The sequence below is a fragment of the Nothobranchius furzeri genome, chromosome 9 (assembly GCF_043380555.1).
Source record: "Nothobranchius furzeri strain GRZ-AD chromosome 9, NfurGRZ-RIMD1, whole genome shotgun sequence".
Taxonomy (NCBI): Eukaryota; Metazoa; Chordata; class Actinopteri; order Cyprinodontiformes; family Nothobranchiidae; genus Nothobranchius; species Nothobranchius furzeri.
Genome location: NC_091749.1, coordinates 66,009,611 through 66,025,884, shown reverse-complemented (window position 1 = coordinate 66,025,884; position 16,274 = coordinate 66,009,611). Strand labels below are relative to the sequence as shown.

At 45.6% G+C, this 16,274-nt stretch overlaps 1 protein-coding gene across 3 annotated transcripts in view; it reads left to right on the top strand.

Moving 5' to 3' along the window:
- The window catches only part of plekhg4 (pleckstrin homology domain containing, family G (with RhoGef domain) member 4), a 66,582-nt gene that overhangs the window by 12,522 nt on the left and 37,786 nt on the right, over positions 1-16,274 (top strand). For all 3 annotated transcript variants that reach the window (XM_070555051.1, XM_070555050.1, XM_070555049.1), the window contains exons 2-3: positions 3,835-3,915; positions 5,730-5,870. In XM_070555051.1, coding sequence (XP_070411152.1) covers positions 5,868-5,870 — 3 coding nt within the window. In that variant the 5' untranslated portion in view covers positions 3,835-3,915; positions 5,730-5,867. The remainder of the gene's footprint in view (positions 1-3,834; positions 3,916-5,729; positions 5,871-16,274) is intronic.

The following is a 16,274-nucleotide window of genomic DNA, read 5'->3' as shown; positions in this document are numbered from 1 at the left end:
TTATGTTTATCTGCCCTCTGGTCAAGCTCCTTCCCTTCCCATTTTGTTAATTGATTCCACCAGTGCCTCCTCAGCTCACACTCCTCACACCTGTCACCTGTTTCCCTGATTACCTCCCTCCTGTTTATAAGCCTTGTCTTGTCACTCTGTGTTTGTCGGTCCATTGTTGCTGTCAGTGTGAGTACTTTGTCAGTCTCCAGTTTCCTCGTCTCTACTTCTTGTGTCTCGGTTTTTTGATCACCAGTTTTTGGATTTTGAACGTTTTTGGATTTTGGCTCCCCACCCCTTTGGATTTACATGGTCTTTGGTTCACCTTATAATAAAGGATTTTACCTCACATCATCTCCTGCCTCGTGTCATCCTGGGTTTCTGCAATTTGGTTTCAACGTCCCTCCCACAACGTGACAGGCTCAGTGAGCTGGACGTTTCCTTTCACTGGCTCTTTTCAAACTTCATAAACATAATTGTGCTGTTTGTGTAGAGGGTTCAGATCCTGGCTTGTCTTTGGATGTAATCAGAATTATGTCTGTGTGAAGCCTCTGATCCAGCCTGCAGTTCCACATCCAGACTTAAAGATCAGTCCTGCTCTGTATAGTCCATGCTGCTGTGTGAGCTGACAACAGCTCAGCTATAAAATACTGCATCTCTCAGGTTTGGTGGAAAATTACAACTTTGTGCTCGGACTGACAGGCGGCTCATTGCAGAAGAATGTGTGCAGGTTTTCCAGCTCACAGAACAATTCCTAGGCAGCCAATGAGGAGCAGGGCCAGGCCTGCAGCTAAAGCCTGGCTGAAAGGCTTTACTCTGCTCAGAAACACAAGGCCTCCCAAACAGGCAGCTGCATTCCTGGTGGTTGGAGTCTGTAACACTGAAAACGATTTTTACCAGTTGGAATGATCCAAACTACTTAAATTAAACTTTCACACTCACACACACACACACACACACACACACATTATCAGGTTCCAGTGAGTCAGTGCTTTCCCTTCAATGTGGTAAATGTTCTTCCTGTTTCTTAAACCACTTTATAAATGTGTGCGGCTTTGGGTCATTAAAGGCACTGGTACCGTCACACTCTCTGGTTCTGATGGGTGGATAGTTTTCTAGTTTCTGGGTCTGATGAATACATTTGAGTCTTATCAGGATCTGGGTCCATCAGCAGAGATGTCCTCTCATTAACTCAATGCTGATTGTGAATCTGCCTCTGCCAGTTTTTCCTTCTGGGACACACATCAACCTACTTCCTGTGTGGATGTGCGTCTACTCACCCGGTTCTAAGCAGAGGATGGCCCTGGCCTACACACTAAACCATTTTAAATTACTTGACTATAATCAGGGTTCAAATTCCAGGGGCGGTAAGGGGAGCCCGGCTCCCCCAAAAGGTTGATGGTCTCCCCTGGAAGCCACCAACTGACACACCCATGGGGAGCCCGAAAAAAAGATCCAGTTTCAATCTTTGCATTCTTTATATGACTGGATGGAGAGTGCTGATTGTTAATGCTCTCCAGTCAGCTGCTCATAGTCACAACATTCATGTCCACTCTTATCCTCTGGTACTTTCTGTCTCTTATCAATGCCTGACTCGCTCTGCTGCAGCAGAGCTCAAAACACACGCCCCGGTGACTTCACCTTACTGGCGTGGCTGCGCAGTGCGTGCTCTGCTGTTTTTGCAGTGGGTGAATCCCTTCGATCTGCTTTGTTCAAAAGTAGCTCATGAGGTGAAAAAGTAGAAAAGCCAGACACAGTTTTTCCCGAGGATTGAGAGGAGATGCATGAAGATGAGAGAAACAGGACAGGAAAATAGTCCCATTTTCAAATTCGCCTTTGACTTTGCGTGGACCTTTATTCAATCAGTCAACTCACCTGTCGCTGCCATTACAGAACCAGCAGGTGTTAGCAGTGTCATTGGTCAGACTGGAGCACAGCAGGCTCCTCTCATCTTTCACACATCCCCACCAGCCTATTATGTGACTTCCTCCATTAGCCATTAGCGGCTCATTGAAGTGCTAGCAGCGAGGTGAAGAGATGATGTCTCAAGCCCATCTGAGAAGTCAGTCTTTTCCAGCGCAGAGTACTTCAAACACGGAGATTCTCATGAATAAATCATGGCAGGGGCCTAATTCTTTCAAGACTGTTTTATTATACAGTGGCGAGACCTATTCAGCCCTTTCTGTCCACATCCAGTCGTCCCATAGAAGCAGGAAGGGTTTTGACCTCTGAACCTGATATCCGGATCAAGTGTTGCATTGATGGAGTCCAGTGGGAAAAGCTGGCAGACGCAGATTTTAATTAGAGCAGTCCACAGAGGCTGTTCAGAGGAGGAGCAGTAGGAAGCTTCCTGAGACGAGACATCTTGCTGTTCAATGACAATGAATTATACAGCACATTAAAAACAACAAAGGTTGACCGCGGTGCCGCCCAATTCAGTCAAACAAAACTAAAAACAGTGGTAAAGGCAATAAAACGTCTGTGCCCAGGAGCCTCTGCAGTCACAATTCGGCCCTGGTCCGAGTGAAACTATCTAATGACTGCTGACAACTGTTTTTCCTGTTTAAAGACCAAGTTCACTGAAACCATGTTTTACTTGTTATTTTCAAAAATGACCGGCCACTCTGACTTTAGCATGAACAATCAGACATAATCAACAGAAACTAATTAAGAATCTGCTGAGATGTTGGGTAGAACTTTTCCTTCTGTTATATGATTAGACAGTTTTTCGTCTTGTTTTCATGGTCTTTGATTCATTTTTGGACCTGTTACTTGTGACCCAACCACACATGGATGGATGGATGGATGGATGGAGAGTCTTATGTTGCACACAAATGAACGTAATTTGGGGAAACCCATGGTTCCTACAGGGTCGGTATAATTGAGGCAGCTGGGATCTGCTGCGGCATTTATGGATTGCTAATGCTAGCCACGTTTGTTTAAACAAAACCAGACCGGCTGTCCTCGCTGCCCTCACAAAGACCGGACCAGTCACACCAAATACCCGTGACAACCACAGGAATGTTCCTGCAGGGGGTGCTGTCTTGGCTGCAGGCCAAACACTTTGGGACCGAAGAACTGAATCTGTTGTAACAAACATAAAAAACTCAAATGTAGATTTTCTGGAAAGTTTTTGTAACTTGAGTTTTGATTGTGTGCAGCTGTCTGAGTTTCTCTGTGGTTGAGGTGTTTGCAGCTCCTGTTGGTCTATTTAAAGATCTAGATCTTGTCCAAAGAATGTCCTCTAAAGTCCTGCCAACACCCTTGTGCCCGATGTGTCTAGGAGTCTGCGTTTCTAGTGGTCTGACTGCTGAGCATTGGATGTTGGCTAAGCATATCAGGGGCAGAGCTAACACTTTCTGAGATGATAGGGGTTAGAACTGAAATTCACTGAGTGGGTCAAGGGCATATCTGTAGGGTTCTGAGGGGAATGGGGGTGGAGCTAATGTTTCTGGAGAAAGTTGTAGTTGGAGCACCTACTTCCTAGTAAAGCTACATAAGGGGCAGGGTAAGACTTCCCAAACAGTTTGGAAGCATAGTTAATACTTCCAGGGGTTTTAATACTTCCTGACTAGACTGAGGTGGAGCTAATACTTCCTGAGCAGTTTGGGGTGGAGCTTGTTCTTTCTGAACAAACTTGGGGTAAAGCTGCTGCTTCCAGAATATCATAGTGGGCAGGGTCAATACTTCCCATGCAGTTTTGGGGCGGAGCCAATGTTTTCTGAGCAGACCGGGGGCAAATCTAGTGTGCTCTGAGCTCATTGGGGCAGAACTTCCTGCAGCTTGAGTTTTTATGGATGCTGGGCAAACAGCTGATCTGTCTCTGTTGCCTCCTCTCCTTTGCAGCTTAACACTTTTGTCTGTGGAGCTCACTTTGGACCCGTCTGTTCTAAGAGGAGCTGAGTGGGAGTTCAACTCCAGAAGGGGGTGAGTATTTTTCCTCTTTTGTTTCCAACGGTGCTGGGAATCTGCTGCTCTGGCAGCTGAAAAGACTTCTCCCCATGTTGTTTTCTGACTGAATATGCAAATGATGCCAGTAGCAGCCTCAGAAGAGCTGATTGTGTAGCTTGTTTATGTTGCTGTTAGCAGGATCCTGAGCTTTAGGGTTCAGCAGATGAAGTTCAGCTCAGGAATGTTGGGGAGTTTTCGAGAGCCGTGTCCTGGCAGGTAGATGTGTTGATCAGTGCGATGATAGATAGTTTTATATCAAACAGGAATCTAATTCTAAAAACCCAAACAGGAACCAGAGCAAATGGTGCCAGACCAACACTAAGCCTCTGCTACATAGTCAGGGTGTTCACTAAGTGCATTTGTGGTGAGGTGAGCCCTGCAGAAGAGCCAGGAGCCTCCTCTGAACTTCACCAGGTTTAAGCGTGACCCAAACAAGCATTCTGGCTTCTAATCAACAGAATCAGATTTTCACTCTGACAGAGTCTGCTAACAGGTACACAGATACAGAGAGCTGCTGCAGGTGGCTGCTTGTCACACCAGGACCTTCATTTCACCTCCTCCTCCTCGCTCTGACAAGAGAAACGTCTGAGGATCTCTGTCCTGACATGTTCTAAAATGTTCTGAAATGTTCTGAAACATCCTATTATGCTGTGAAAGGTCATAACCCCTCCTGAAAAGTCAGGAGCACCCTATAAAGATCTGAAACATTCTGAAGGGGTTCCAGGTGCTTTAGCTGCACATCAGAAGATCCAGGTGTTCTCTTCCAAAGCAGACAAACAGGGGCAGATCAGAATGTCTCTCATTCACTCAAGGAAGCAGCTGGGAGATCATTGATCCGTTTATTAGTTCACTCACTCAGTTTGAAGCAGAGTGAAGGAGTGAATCTGAAGAGGAAACATACTAACAATGCTGGGGCTTCGGATAGATGCTTGTTTATGCTCCATGTTGCCATGGTTACGACTTCTGACTCACAGTAGTCTTCATCACAGCTGTCACCCCCATCAGTGTGGGATCAGAGGGTTTCCATTCTCCCCAGTGCTCCCATTACAGTGACAGGCAGGAGTGGGGGGTACAGCTCCTGGAAACCAACACAAAGCCCAGAGTGGGAACTGGTTTCTCTGGTGCTGCTGTGGAGACCAGCCTCAGAGACTGAACGCTGACCGGATCAGCAACTGGATCCAGGCGACAAACACGGGACCTATTCTGCAGGTGGCAGACCATCCTACTGTCCCCCTGTCCTCACCAACAGCGGCAGTTGCATCAGTCAGAACAGATGGGGGGGGGGAATACATCCAACTGAAAACCTTCAATTGATCAACCTGGGTTTTTCACAATAGGAGCATTTGAGCAAAGCTAAAACTATCCAGAGTTTAGAGAATGTCCTGGTCCATCATGTCCAACACCACAAGGTGCTGGACAAACAACAAATCAGTTTGACGGAATATAAACCAAACAGATTCTGGTGGAATGGAGTAGACCCATTGGACACATTTATTAGATTATTTCAGTTAAATGAGTGAATCATGTGAGTTACTCCCTCGTGATTAAAAAGGTTTCAGATAGGAGGCGGAGGAGTGGTCCACGTCCAATAATGACGTCTAACTGATCCACCATCAGAGTCCTGGGGTTGAATCTCACAGTAAAACAGGAGCTCCAACGCCTTTCTAAAGGTGCTGCATGTCTTGAGAGGGTGCGTTGGTCTGTGAAAGGTCATGGAAAGGTTTAGAATTGTTCACATGAGAATCAATTCTTTTGCACAGTCGAGAGATTAATACAACCTCTGCCAGCAGGGGGCGGTGAAGAGAGAGGGGGCAGGGCTTCAAACAAGTTAGAGCTGACAAGAAGAAAGGCTCACAGAGGGAGAGAGAGAGGGAGAGAGAACATGGTGTCAGGCTGGAAAACACAACTACAGGCTATGTGCAGGCAGCATGGTGAGACCACACACACACACTAACACAATAACAGACATACACACACATTTACACACACATACAAAACACACACACACACACACAGTAGCAAAGAGTCAGCAGTTGAAGTGTGCAACTCAACTGAGTGTGTAACTGTGTAAATCTGCTGTGTTGGGGGGAGGGGTTAGCGGGGCGCTATGCTCCCATCAAGGTGTGAGAGTTAGTCTTGTCCCTGAAGAGTGTGTATGTGTGTGTGTGTGTGTGTGTGTGTGTGTGTGTGTGTGTGTGCGTGCGTGTGTGTGTGTGTGTGTGCATGCGTGCGTGTGTGTGTGTGTGTGTGTGGTTTGAAGTTGCAAATGAGCGATACCAGACGATTTTAAGTGAGTTGTTTCTCGCTCAGTTTCATTCCTGTTTAATTGGCTAAGTTGAGATGAAAGTTTGGGTTTTAGGCTCACAAAGGCTGCACTGACTGGATCACCATGGTAACAGAGACCGGACAGGTGTAAACTGAAGAATAAAATGTGGCTTTGACATGTTTGTGTGTAAAGAAGCTGCCTCTAGTCCTGCCGATGAGGACGATCTGCATCTGGAATGCACCATTCATGCTGGATGTGAGTTATAGAAACCAGGAAGGGTTTGACAATGAGTCACTGACTGATGAGGATGCTGTACACTCACACACCTGAGCAGGACAGAGGTGTTGTTTGGGGACATGGTGGAAATGGGTGTGGGACGAGAACAAGCTCATACCCGTTGGAATAGGAACCATAACAAGCGTCAGCTCAGCCTTTGTAAAGGATTCAGGAGCAGGGTCCACGCCAGGATCGGCCTGGGGACTTGGTTCTGTGTGGTTTGGTTCCATTTAAATCACCTGGTTTACATCTTGCTGCTACATCAGTGCTGCACCCCCCCCCCAAACCAGCACCGACTTCAGCAGAACCAAAAACCCATCTCTAGTTGTAGTTTGTGTAAATTGTGTAAATAACAATAACACTGTCATTGTTATTTCTATGATTTAGTTTTTGTCTTTAATGGCTTCATTACGCCTTTATGTACACCCTCTATGTTCAGCTGCACATAACTATAATTATATTAACATTCATAACTAGTCTCCTGACCAGGTATCAGTGGAAACCTGCACTTCCTCTTTTCTCCAGGTCTTTGTCCATTTGTTTTGTTTTTGTTTGTTTTTGGAGGACTTTTTTCTTCAATTAGACATTAGCAATGATTTATGTGATGATGCTCAATGTTAGCAGGACACAGGTGTGTGTTTGTGTGTGCGCGCGCACTGATGTCATCATGTAAACTCAGATACCCACATCATAATGTACAAGTGCAGTGGTCTTATCACAGGTCCTGCTCCATGAGCTCAACGTGTTCTCATCCAATGTTTCCCGACATCATCCACCAATTAGAGCTGAAACAACTAATCGATTTAATCGATTATTAAAATAGTTAACAACTTTTTTAGTCATCAATTAGTTGTTTAATAATCACATTTTACCGCATAAAGTCTATTTTTACCACAATCTGACATCGGTTACAATCTGTTAAATTTGCCGCCAGTGTGTGGCAGTAATGAGCCACTGATCTACCAGTGGAGCCGTAGAAGAAGAAACGAGTCAATAAGTGCCCTCGGTTTTCATGACGTAACACGTTACTGACGCGCATCTTGCTGTGAGAGATGGCGGATCAAGAAGAAATACGGAAGAAAAATAGAAGCGACAAAACTGAAGAGAAACCCCGAACAAAAACCTCACGAGTATGGGAGCACTTCACTCTAGATGTCATGAAAAGACGGGTGACCTGCAAAATATGCAAAAACCATCTAGCATGGCACGGAAGCACGACGTCCCCAAGTGAACATTTGAGACGAAAACATCCTTAGTTGGTGTGCAGAATCAGAGCACGAGGAGTGTTAGAAAACTCCGTGAGTCTAAACACACCTGTGCCCTGTTTACGTACACAGAAAAGCCCGTTTTCTTTTTAGAATTTAGTACAAATAGTTTGTAGAACGTTCTTGTTTCCAGGTGGACATCTCCAGATCTGTGCTGATCTATGTTTGGCTCTGACCCATCTGACCCGTAACTGACTTGTCGGACCCAAACCTCATCTGACCTACAACTGTCGAACCATTCTGACACTACTGGTTGTGCAGCGCACCAGGCTAAAGACCAAAGGTGACAGGTCATTTTAAGGGTGGGAAATGATACATTTTTATCAATATCAGTGGCATTGTCGATTCTGTTTATCAATCCAGTTCTTTTATCAATTCAGTTCCAGGGTACTTCGATAGGCGGCAAGAAAAACTAATGGCACATGGCCTCCTGCATTATAACTGTCAGTTTATTAATGATAATTAATCAATTGTACCTGTATTGATTGGAAAGATCTTTCCAATGTTCTTTTTTATGCTCCCTATGAAGACAGTCATCTTCTTTCCATAGCATTTTATTTATAAAGCACAGTTTAAAATAGCATGTTGGCTAACCAAAATGCTGTACATAAGAAAGCCAAAGAAGAAGAAGAAGAAAGTATCATTTCTATAGCACCCCTCAAGATAAAAATCACGAGGCGCTTCACAAAAACAAAAAAAAATGTTAAAATATGAAAAAGCATTTAGAAAATGTTTAAAAATATATTTAAAATTAAAGCTGCAAGCAGCGTCGTTCGGCCCTCGCAGCTCCGCGCCGCTCCGGCCTGGCCGGCAGCCCGGGGCACCAGGGCACGTCCGCGGAACAGAAACGTCGACCACCCCGACACCAGAAACTGCAAACGATCACCTCATCCGCACCTCACCCTGACTCAGCATCACCTCTTATCCCACCATTATATTACACGTCTCACAACTAGGGCATACTATACCTTTACGACTCTGGTGGTGTGATGACACAGACCAACTGTAATGCTTTTCTGACCACGTTTTTTGAAGTTATTGTAGGTTAAACTTATCTAGGGGCGCTGGAAAGCTTTCAGATCATGACAAATATGGGCATTTCACCTTAAAACAATAGACTTCCTGTAGTAGGGGGTGGGACTTAGGGGATGTCAGCTGTCCACATTGTCAATGTCTTCAGATGTGGTCAGTGATCACACAGACAAAGTATGGTATAGATCTGATCGTGCACATGGGAGTTATTAAGTCAAGTAATGTAATGGTGACAGGTTAAAGTTTGAGGCTTAGCCATGCCCACACCTTTATACTTATTTAAAATCCGACAGTTGAATTTTTCCCTCTATGTCTTAAGAGTATATAGCAGAAGTTTGAAGGTGATTGGTGAAAAGGGCGATGGAGCATCACTCTCCAAACAACGTGCGCGAAAACCACTAAATCGAGTACTTGGAACAAAATGGCCGACTTCCTGTGCGACTTTGCACTTGGCTCCAAGAGACTTTTTTGTAGGTCCTGAGACACCAAATTAGTGTACCAAATTTCGTAATCCTCAGTCAAAGCATGGCTTGGGGCTGACAGTTTTAATGGTACTAGGGGGCGCTAATTCAGAAAATAGGCCACGCCCACAAACTTAAGCTGACCATTTCTATTGAGGGTCAGACTAGGATCACTCACAACAAATTTCGAGGTGATATCACGATAATTGAAGAAATGAGAGGCAAACGTATTTCCATGGCGTGATGGCGAATTTCACCATGCTCCCAAAGCCCCGCCTTTTTTCAAAACCTGCCAGTGCTGGGGACCAAGTGACCTCAACTTGTCTGCTGCTATTTACCAGAGATTCCTGGTGATTGGGTAAAAGGAGTCCAATAGGGAGCTGTGAAAAAAAGAGTGGTGTGGCGAAAGGTCAAAGTTTGAGGCTTTGCCACGCCCACACCTTTCAACTTTTGAAAAATCCGACGGTTGCATTTTTTCCCCTACTTCCTAAGAGTATATATCAGAAGTCTGAAGGCGATTGGTGAAAAGGGCGATGGAGCATCACTCTCCAAACAACGTGTACGAAAACCACTAAATTGCGTACTTGGACCAAAATGGCCGACTTCCTGTGCGATTTTGCGCCTTGCTCCAAGATACTTTTTTGTAGGTCCTGAGACACCACATTAGTGTACCAAATTTCGTAATCCTCAGTGAAAGCATGGCTTGGGGCTATTAGTTTAAATGGTCCTAGGGGGCGCTATTTCATAAATTAGGCCACGCCCACATTATTCAGCTGTCCATGTCTCTTGGGGGTCAGACTAGGATCACTCACCAGAAGTTCCGTAGCGACATCACGATAACTGAAGAAATGAGAGGCAAACGTATTTCCATGGCGTGGTGGCGATTTTCGCCATGCTCCCAAAGCCCCGCCTTTTTTTGAAACCTGCCAGTACTGGAGACCAAGTGACCTCAAGTTGTCTACTGCTACTTGCCAGAGATTCCTGCTGATTAGGTAAAAGGAGTCCAGTTGGGAGCTGTGAAAAAAAGAGTGGTGTGGCGACAGGTCAAAGTTTGAGGCCTAGCCACGCCCACACCTTTCAACTTTTGAAAAATCCGACGGTTGAATTTTCCCCCCTACGTCTTAAGAGTATATAGCAGAAGTTTGAAGGCGATTGGTGAAAAGGGCGACGGAGCATGACTCCCCAAACAACGTGTGCGAAAACCACTAAATCGCGTACTTGGACCAAAATGGCCGACTTCCTGTTCGAATTTGCACTTGGGTCCAAGAGACTTTTTTGTAGGTCCTGAGACACCACATTAGTGTACCAAATTTCGTAATCCTCAGTCAAAGCATGGCTTGGGGCTGACAGTTTCAATGGTCCTAGGGGGCGCTATTTCAGAAAATAGGCCACGCCCACTGGATGTTCACATCAGGTCTTTTGGGGGGCCGGACTAGGATCACTCACAAGAGGTTTCGTGACGATATCTTTAGAAATCACGAAATGGGAGGCAAACGTAAGGCCACGGCGGTACGCCTGACTTCGCCGCACCGCCACAGCCCCGCCCTCTGCCGAAAACTCCCATAAAGTGACGCCAAGCACCCCCCATTTGTCTTGAGTTACCAGCTACAAATTTGTGGTGATTAAGTGTAATAGAGCAATTTGGGACCTTTCACAGTAAAACTTGACCTTTTAGGTCCTGAGGGGGCGGGGCGTGTGTGATATCATCATCCGACCATTCAGTTTACTTTTTGGGTGGATGACGAATGACCACAGAAAGTTTGGTAACTCTATTCCATTCAGTTATGAAGTTATAGCAATTTAAATTTTTTTGGCGAGTAGTCAAACTTCGAGGCCTGGCCCCGCCCCTTCAGCATATACGAAAACTCAGAATCCTTGTCTCATTTTGTTCGCCCATCCCTTCTGAGCAATTTTACACAATTTTTGAGACGATCGTCCGAAAAATGATCGAGCAATCCAATCAGAAACGGACCCTAAAAACGGCAAAAACGGCCAAAAATCGCCATTTCAACCCAAAATGGCCGACTTCCTGTTTGATATTGACCATGCTTGCAAGAGACTTTTCTGTGCGGCCTGTTGAGTACTACAAGTGTACCAAATTTCATAACTGTACGATAATCTAAGCTTTATGGAGAGGGTTTTTTTTTTCACTTTGTAGGGGGCGCTGTTCAGTCATTTTCTTTGCAATTTTTTTGGGACCTTTAAAATATCAAAATTTTCACCAGGCCTGACAAGTGTGCAAAATATTGTGAGTTTTGGGGTATGTTAAGGTCCCCAAAAGGCCATTCAAAGCGGGCTAAGAATAATAAATAAAAAAGAATAAACAGAGCAAAAACAAGAGGCCTTCGCAGCGCTTTCGCTGCTCGGGCCTAATGAGCAAAAATTGGCAATTGGGATGTTAAGAAAGAGAGAGAGTGAATAGGAAAGAGGGAAACCAGTGGATCCTGAGGAAGGTGGAATAGGTGGGGAGAGCAGAATAAAGAGAGAGTGGTGAAGAAGGTCATACAAAAGCCAGCTTGAACAAGTGAGTCTTCAGCTGCTTTTTAAAGGAGACCACTGAGTCCACTGATGTCAGGCTCAGGGGGAGAGAGGTCCAGAGTCTGGGGGCCACAGCAGCAAATGATCTGTCACCTTTGGTCTTTAGCCTGGTGCTGCACAACCAGTAGGCTTTGATCACTGGACCTCAGGGACCTGCTGGGGGTGTAGGGACTAAGAAGATCACCATTGTAAGATGGTGCTTGTCCATGTAAGGCCCTGTAGACCAGAACCAGGATCTTGAAATGAACCCTGAAGTTGACTGGCAGCCAGTGAAGCAAAGGCTCAAACACAACAACAGACATGTAGCAAAAAAACCGAGGGATTCATTGAAAAGCATAAAAACCACAATTAAAAGGACAAACAAAGAGAACAAGTAAAATCACTATGGCGGGTAAGGGAACAACTGGATGAAACCCACTAAAAACAGCACCAGTAAAACCAAAAAAGCTAAAAGAATATGCCAAGGGGCAACTAAAAGAGTTTGTTTGGTGCAGTGTTGCTGTAGCGTTTGCAGAATGGGAAAAATCATGACAGGTCAGGCCTTTGTCACTGGAGTCTGCTAGTGTGGAGGTGTGTCTATGAGGTAAATAACGCTAACATGATAGCGGTGTTGGATGATTAGTTACCTGCAGCATTAACAGGAGAGGACGTGCAAACGCCACCGCTGCTGCTGTGTTGAAATTCACTAGTCTGGAGTGGGTCAAAAACACGACATTAGCTTTGAGTGACCGCGTGGGTAAGGGTTCCTCCCCTTGATGAAATATTTACTTTGCAATTACTGCAAGTTACCCTCTTATCCTTTCTTGTAAAATATAATCAAACTTTCAAGCGTTCGTGCAGCGTAGAAGCCATGTTTCCTGCTTGCGTAAGCTATGCAACGTGCGTGGTGACGTTATTCGCGCCGACGATGGCGAACGATACCTGGGAATTTAAACAATGGGAACCGGTTCTCAACAAGAACCAGTTTTTGATTCCCACCCCTAGATCATTTGCGGCTGTGGACCCCAGACTCAAGAACTCTCCCCTTCTGAGCCTGAAGGTGGGCTCAGAGGGCTCCTAAAGCAGCTGAAAACTGTCTTTGGCGTGATCACCTGCTCGCCTTCATCTTCCTCACTAACTTGTCGTGCTGGTGTTTCTATTATTTCTGTATATTTAGGTCCTGCTTGTTTAATGCTTTATTCTGCCCATTAAGCAGTTTGTAATTTTATCTTGGAAGGTGCTGCACAAGAACACCTTCCTTCTTTGTCGTCTTCTTCTAAACCCGTCTGGTCCATAACCATCATAAGTGAGTTTGGATTTAATTCTGAGGTGGCTTTTGTTTTTCCTCCTTCTGAGCCGGAATTCCTCTTGAGGCTTCCACTCGGACTGCGTGGAGGCTGGTGAGGTTTTGTGCCAGACGAAGAGCGCTACATGTTCGGACTCTTTCTGACGCTGGAAACCAGAGCTGTTTGGACCTGTCGGGGGGTGGTGCTACTGGAATGTTTAGGGTGAGGAGTCGTTCTGGAATCTCAGATGAGGTTACAACAGATACAACAGATAACGTTTGAAACCTTCAGAGCCAGTTGTTCTGATGATGGCCCGGGTCCAGTCAGAACCTCTGTGGTTCCACTAAATCTGGAGCAGCTGCTGTGGCCCCACCACATGGATCAGGTTTAACGCGTTGCCTGTTGGGTCACATGTCAGCCACCGGAACCATGCCTATAGGCTCTTTATTGCACCAGATCTGACAGCAAGAGGAAGTATGTGGGTGGCGTGATTCAGGTCCAGTCCGCACTCAGAACCTATGTTCCTGCAGTGTGTCAGGATTTGTCTTCAGTGCTCCATCTTCTTCCTGAAATATGAACCTTGACACACACTGATACCACACACACCCACACACACCCAGCCCAGCCCCCCGCCCACTCCAGCAGGACCAGAACCTGCTGCGTTGCCTTCAGGTTACGTTAAATTCATAAATGCTCGACTTTAATCTGACTTCCTTCCCTCCATTCTTGTTTTAGTAAACAGGCGGTACCAGAGTTTGGACCCTCTGACACCGCCCATGACATTCCATCTGTTCTTATCCTCCGTTTGGATCAGGCTCTCACCAGAACCGATCCAGTCTAGCTGCTGATTATTGAAGGTGAAACCAGGAATGTTTGGACCAACCTAGTGATGATCAGAGAGGTGTCACCAGCTGAGAGGGACCAGGTCAGAATGATGTCACTGACTGTTCCAGGAGGTGGTTCTGACCCGATTAGATGTTGGTAAACTGTGTAGCAGCTGCATCTTTGAAGTCTGTCTCTTTTAATAAGTGAGCTGTGGCGTTCTCCTCTCTGGGTTTCCATGGTGACCCCACATCAGGCTCCAAAGCTGACCTCAGCAGCTTCTCCTCTCGTTTATCCCCCCAGTTAGTGCTCAAAGGTTTCTGTCCGGGCTCCTTGTCCCATGTGGGGTCCCACAGGGACATGGTCATTATCTCTGTCTCTCCTCAGAGACATCAGCAGGTCTCCTCTTACTGCACACCTGCTGACAAGAACCTCCAAATCTTATTGGCTGTTTGAGAAAACGCCACGATGTGGAGGTCACAGGTTTGACTTGGTGTCTAGCCTCAGCTGTTGCCAGAAGGGCAGCAAACACAGGATAAGAAGGTGGACCATCTGAGACGCCCCTGTCTTCTCACAGTGTCCCGATCTCCTCAGTATCCCTGGCATCGCTCCACATCTCTCTGAGCTGTGGAACCCAGTCAGATGGACCTATAGATGGCATATCTTAGTCCTGAATGCTACAGGTAGGAAATACATCTGACATCAACAGGAAGTTTATTTTTGAAGAGACAAACCAGTGAAACCATCTGGGCAGAATGGAAAAACCTCACCTCATCTTCTGTCATCAAAACTCTTAGATGTTCAGATTCAGGGTTTACAGCAGCTTGTTGGAGGAAGCTTAAGTTCTCCTCACAGAAGCTGCAGCTTCTCTACGTTCAGCTGAGAAGCTCCTCGCAGCAGAAAAGGCTTTCTGAACCTCTGACCTTAAAAGGTTCTGCTAACAGACGATGTCCTGCCGTGGAGTTGTTCTGATGGGATCCCCCTCCCTGCAGCAGAGACTGATGAAACTTTAATCCGTGTGAGGAGAACTTTGTCTTCCTCCAACAAGCTGCAGCATGTGGCAGCAAACTCAGACCGCCCAGAACATCAGGAACGATGAACAAGAGAGGAAGTGTAGGCATGATCTCAGCATTCCAGCAGTAAAACACACCTCTGTGTCCTCACGTGGGACCTACCTGATGGCCTGGTTGCCTCAGGGTGAATCCTCAGAAGCTGCTCTTCACCAGGGAGCATGTTATGCTGGGAGGTGTGGTGTGGGGAAGGATGGATCATTACGGAGACTTTTCTGAACAACAAAGGTCAATTTATTTTCTGCAGCTCAGCAAGAGGTGGCTTTGAAATATGACGACTGAACTTCCTTCAGCAGTCCACCTGCATGTGTCCTTGTAAACCCCGCCTTTTCAATTTAACCTGGCCACTCATCTTCCCCTTTTAGAGTGGGGAAACATACATCTCAAGTAATTTAACTCTAACATAAGCAATGAAAACATCAACAATTATCAGTGAATCAAGAAAGTGTGTCATGTTTAAACATAATCATTTTATTTTTTTTTTATCACTTTGATCTTCTTCCCATTAACGCCCATTCAAAGCACCTGCTTCCTATAAATGGCCCAATCCCAACACTCGCACTGTCTCCTACGGTCTTCTGTGAAGTGCATTTGGAGGAAGTGTGCAGTAAGGCTTCGAGTGTGTAGTACACAAGTGTGGGACGGGGAGCATTGCGTCATCGACCACAACAGGATGCTGGTCGCTGTGCCACTTTAAAAAAATCTTTGTTTATCTGTAATCTTGCTTTTTTTTTTTTTCTTCCTTTTCTCTAGGTGCATGTGCTGCTGAAGCAAATGAACTTTCCCAGTGTGGGATTAATATTCTATTCTAATTATTAACAACTTTCAAACAAACAATAATTTGAAATAAATTTACATTCGTTGCTGCTTTGTCTAAAACATTCCGAGCATTAATTAATCGTCCTAAAATGAACTACTTTCATTTGAAAACAAATGTTTTCAGAAAAGGCACTTGAGCCTTTTCTCCCGCAACATTAGATTAGCATTGATGCTTTAGCAACAACGTGCTGTTTAACCCTGTATGGCCACGCCTCAACTTGAGAGAGAGCACAACCTCCTCTCTTCTACCTCTCCCCGTCCTCATCTCTCCCACACCCATCTGTATTTCATCCATCCATCCTCCCGTCCGTTCCTCCTCCCACTTTTTCTGCCATTTTTGCTTCATAACCTGCTTTTGTCATGCTTTTCATCCCAGTTTTCCCCACACCAAACCTGTCTATCCACCTCAGGACATCCTTAGCCCCCAAACACCGCCACCTCCATTTGGCCCCCAGTCCCCCTCGACGCATCAGTATAAACCATCGACATATATATGGATAATTCATTTCCATAGGCTCCAA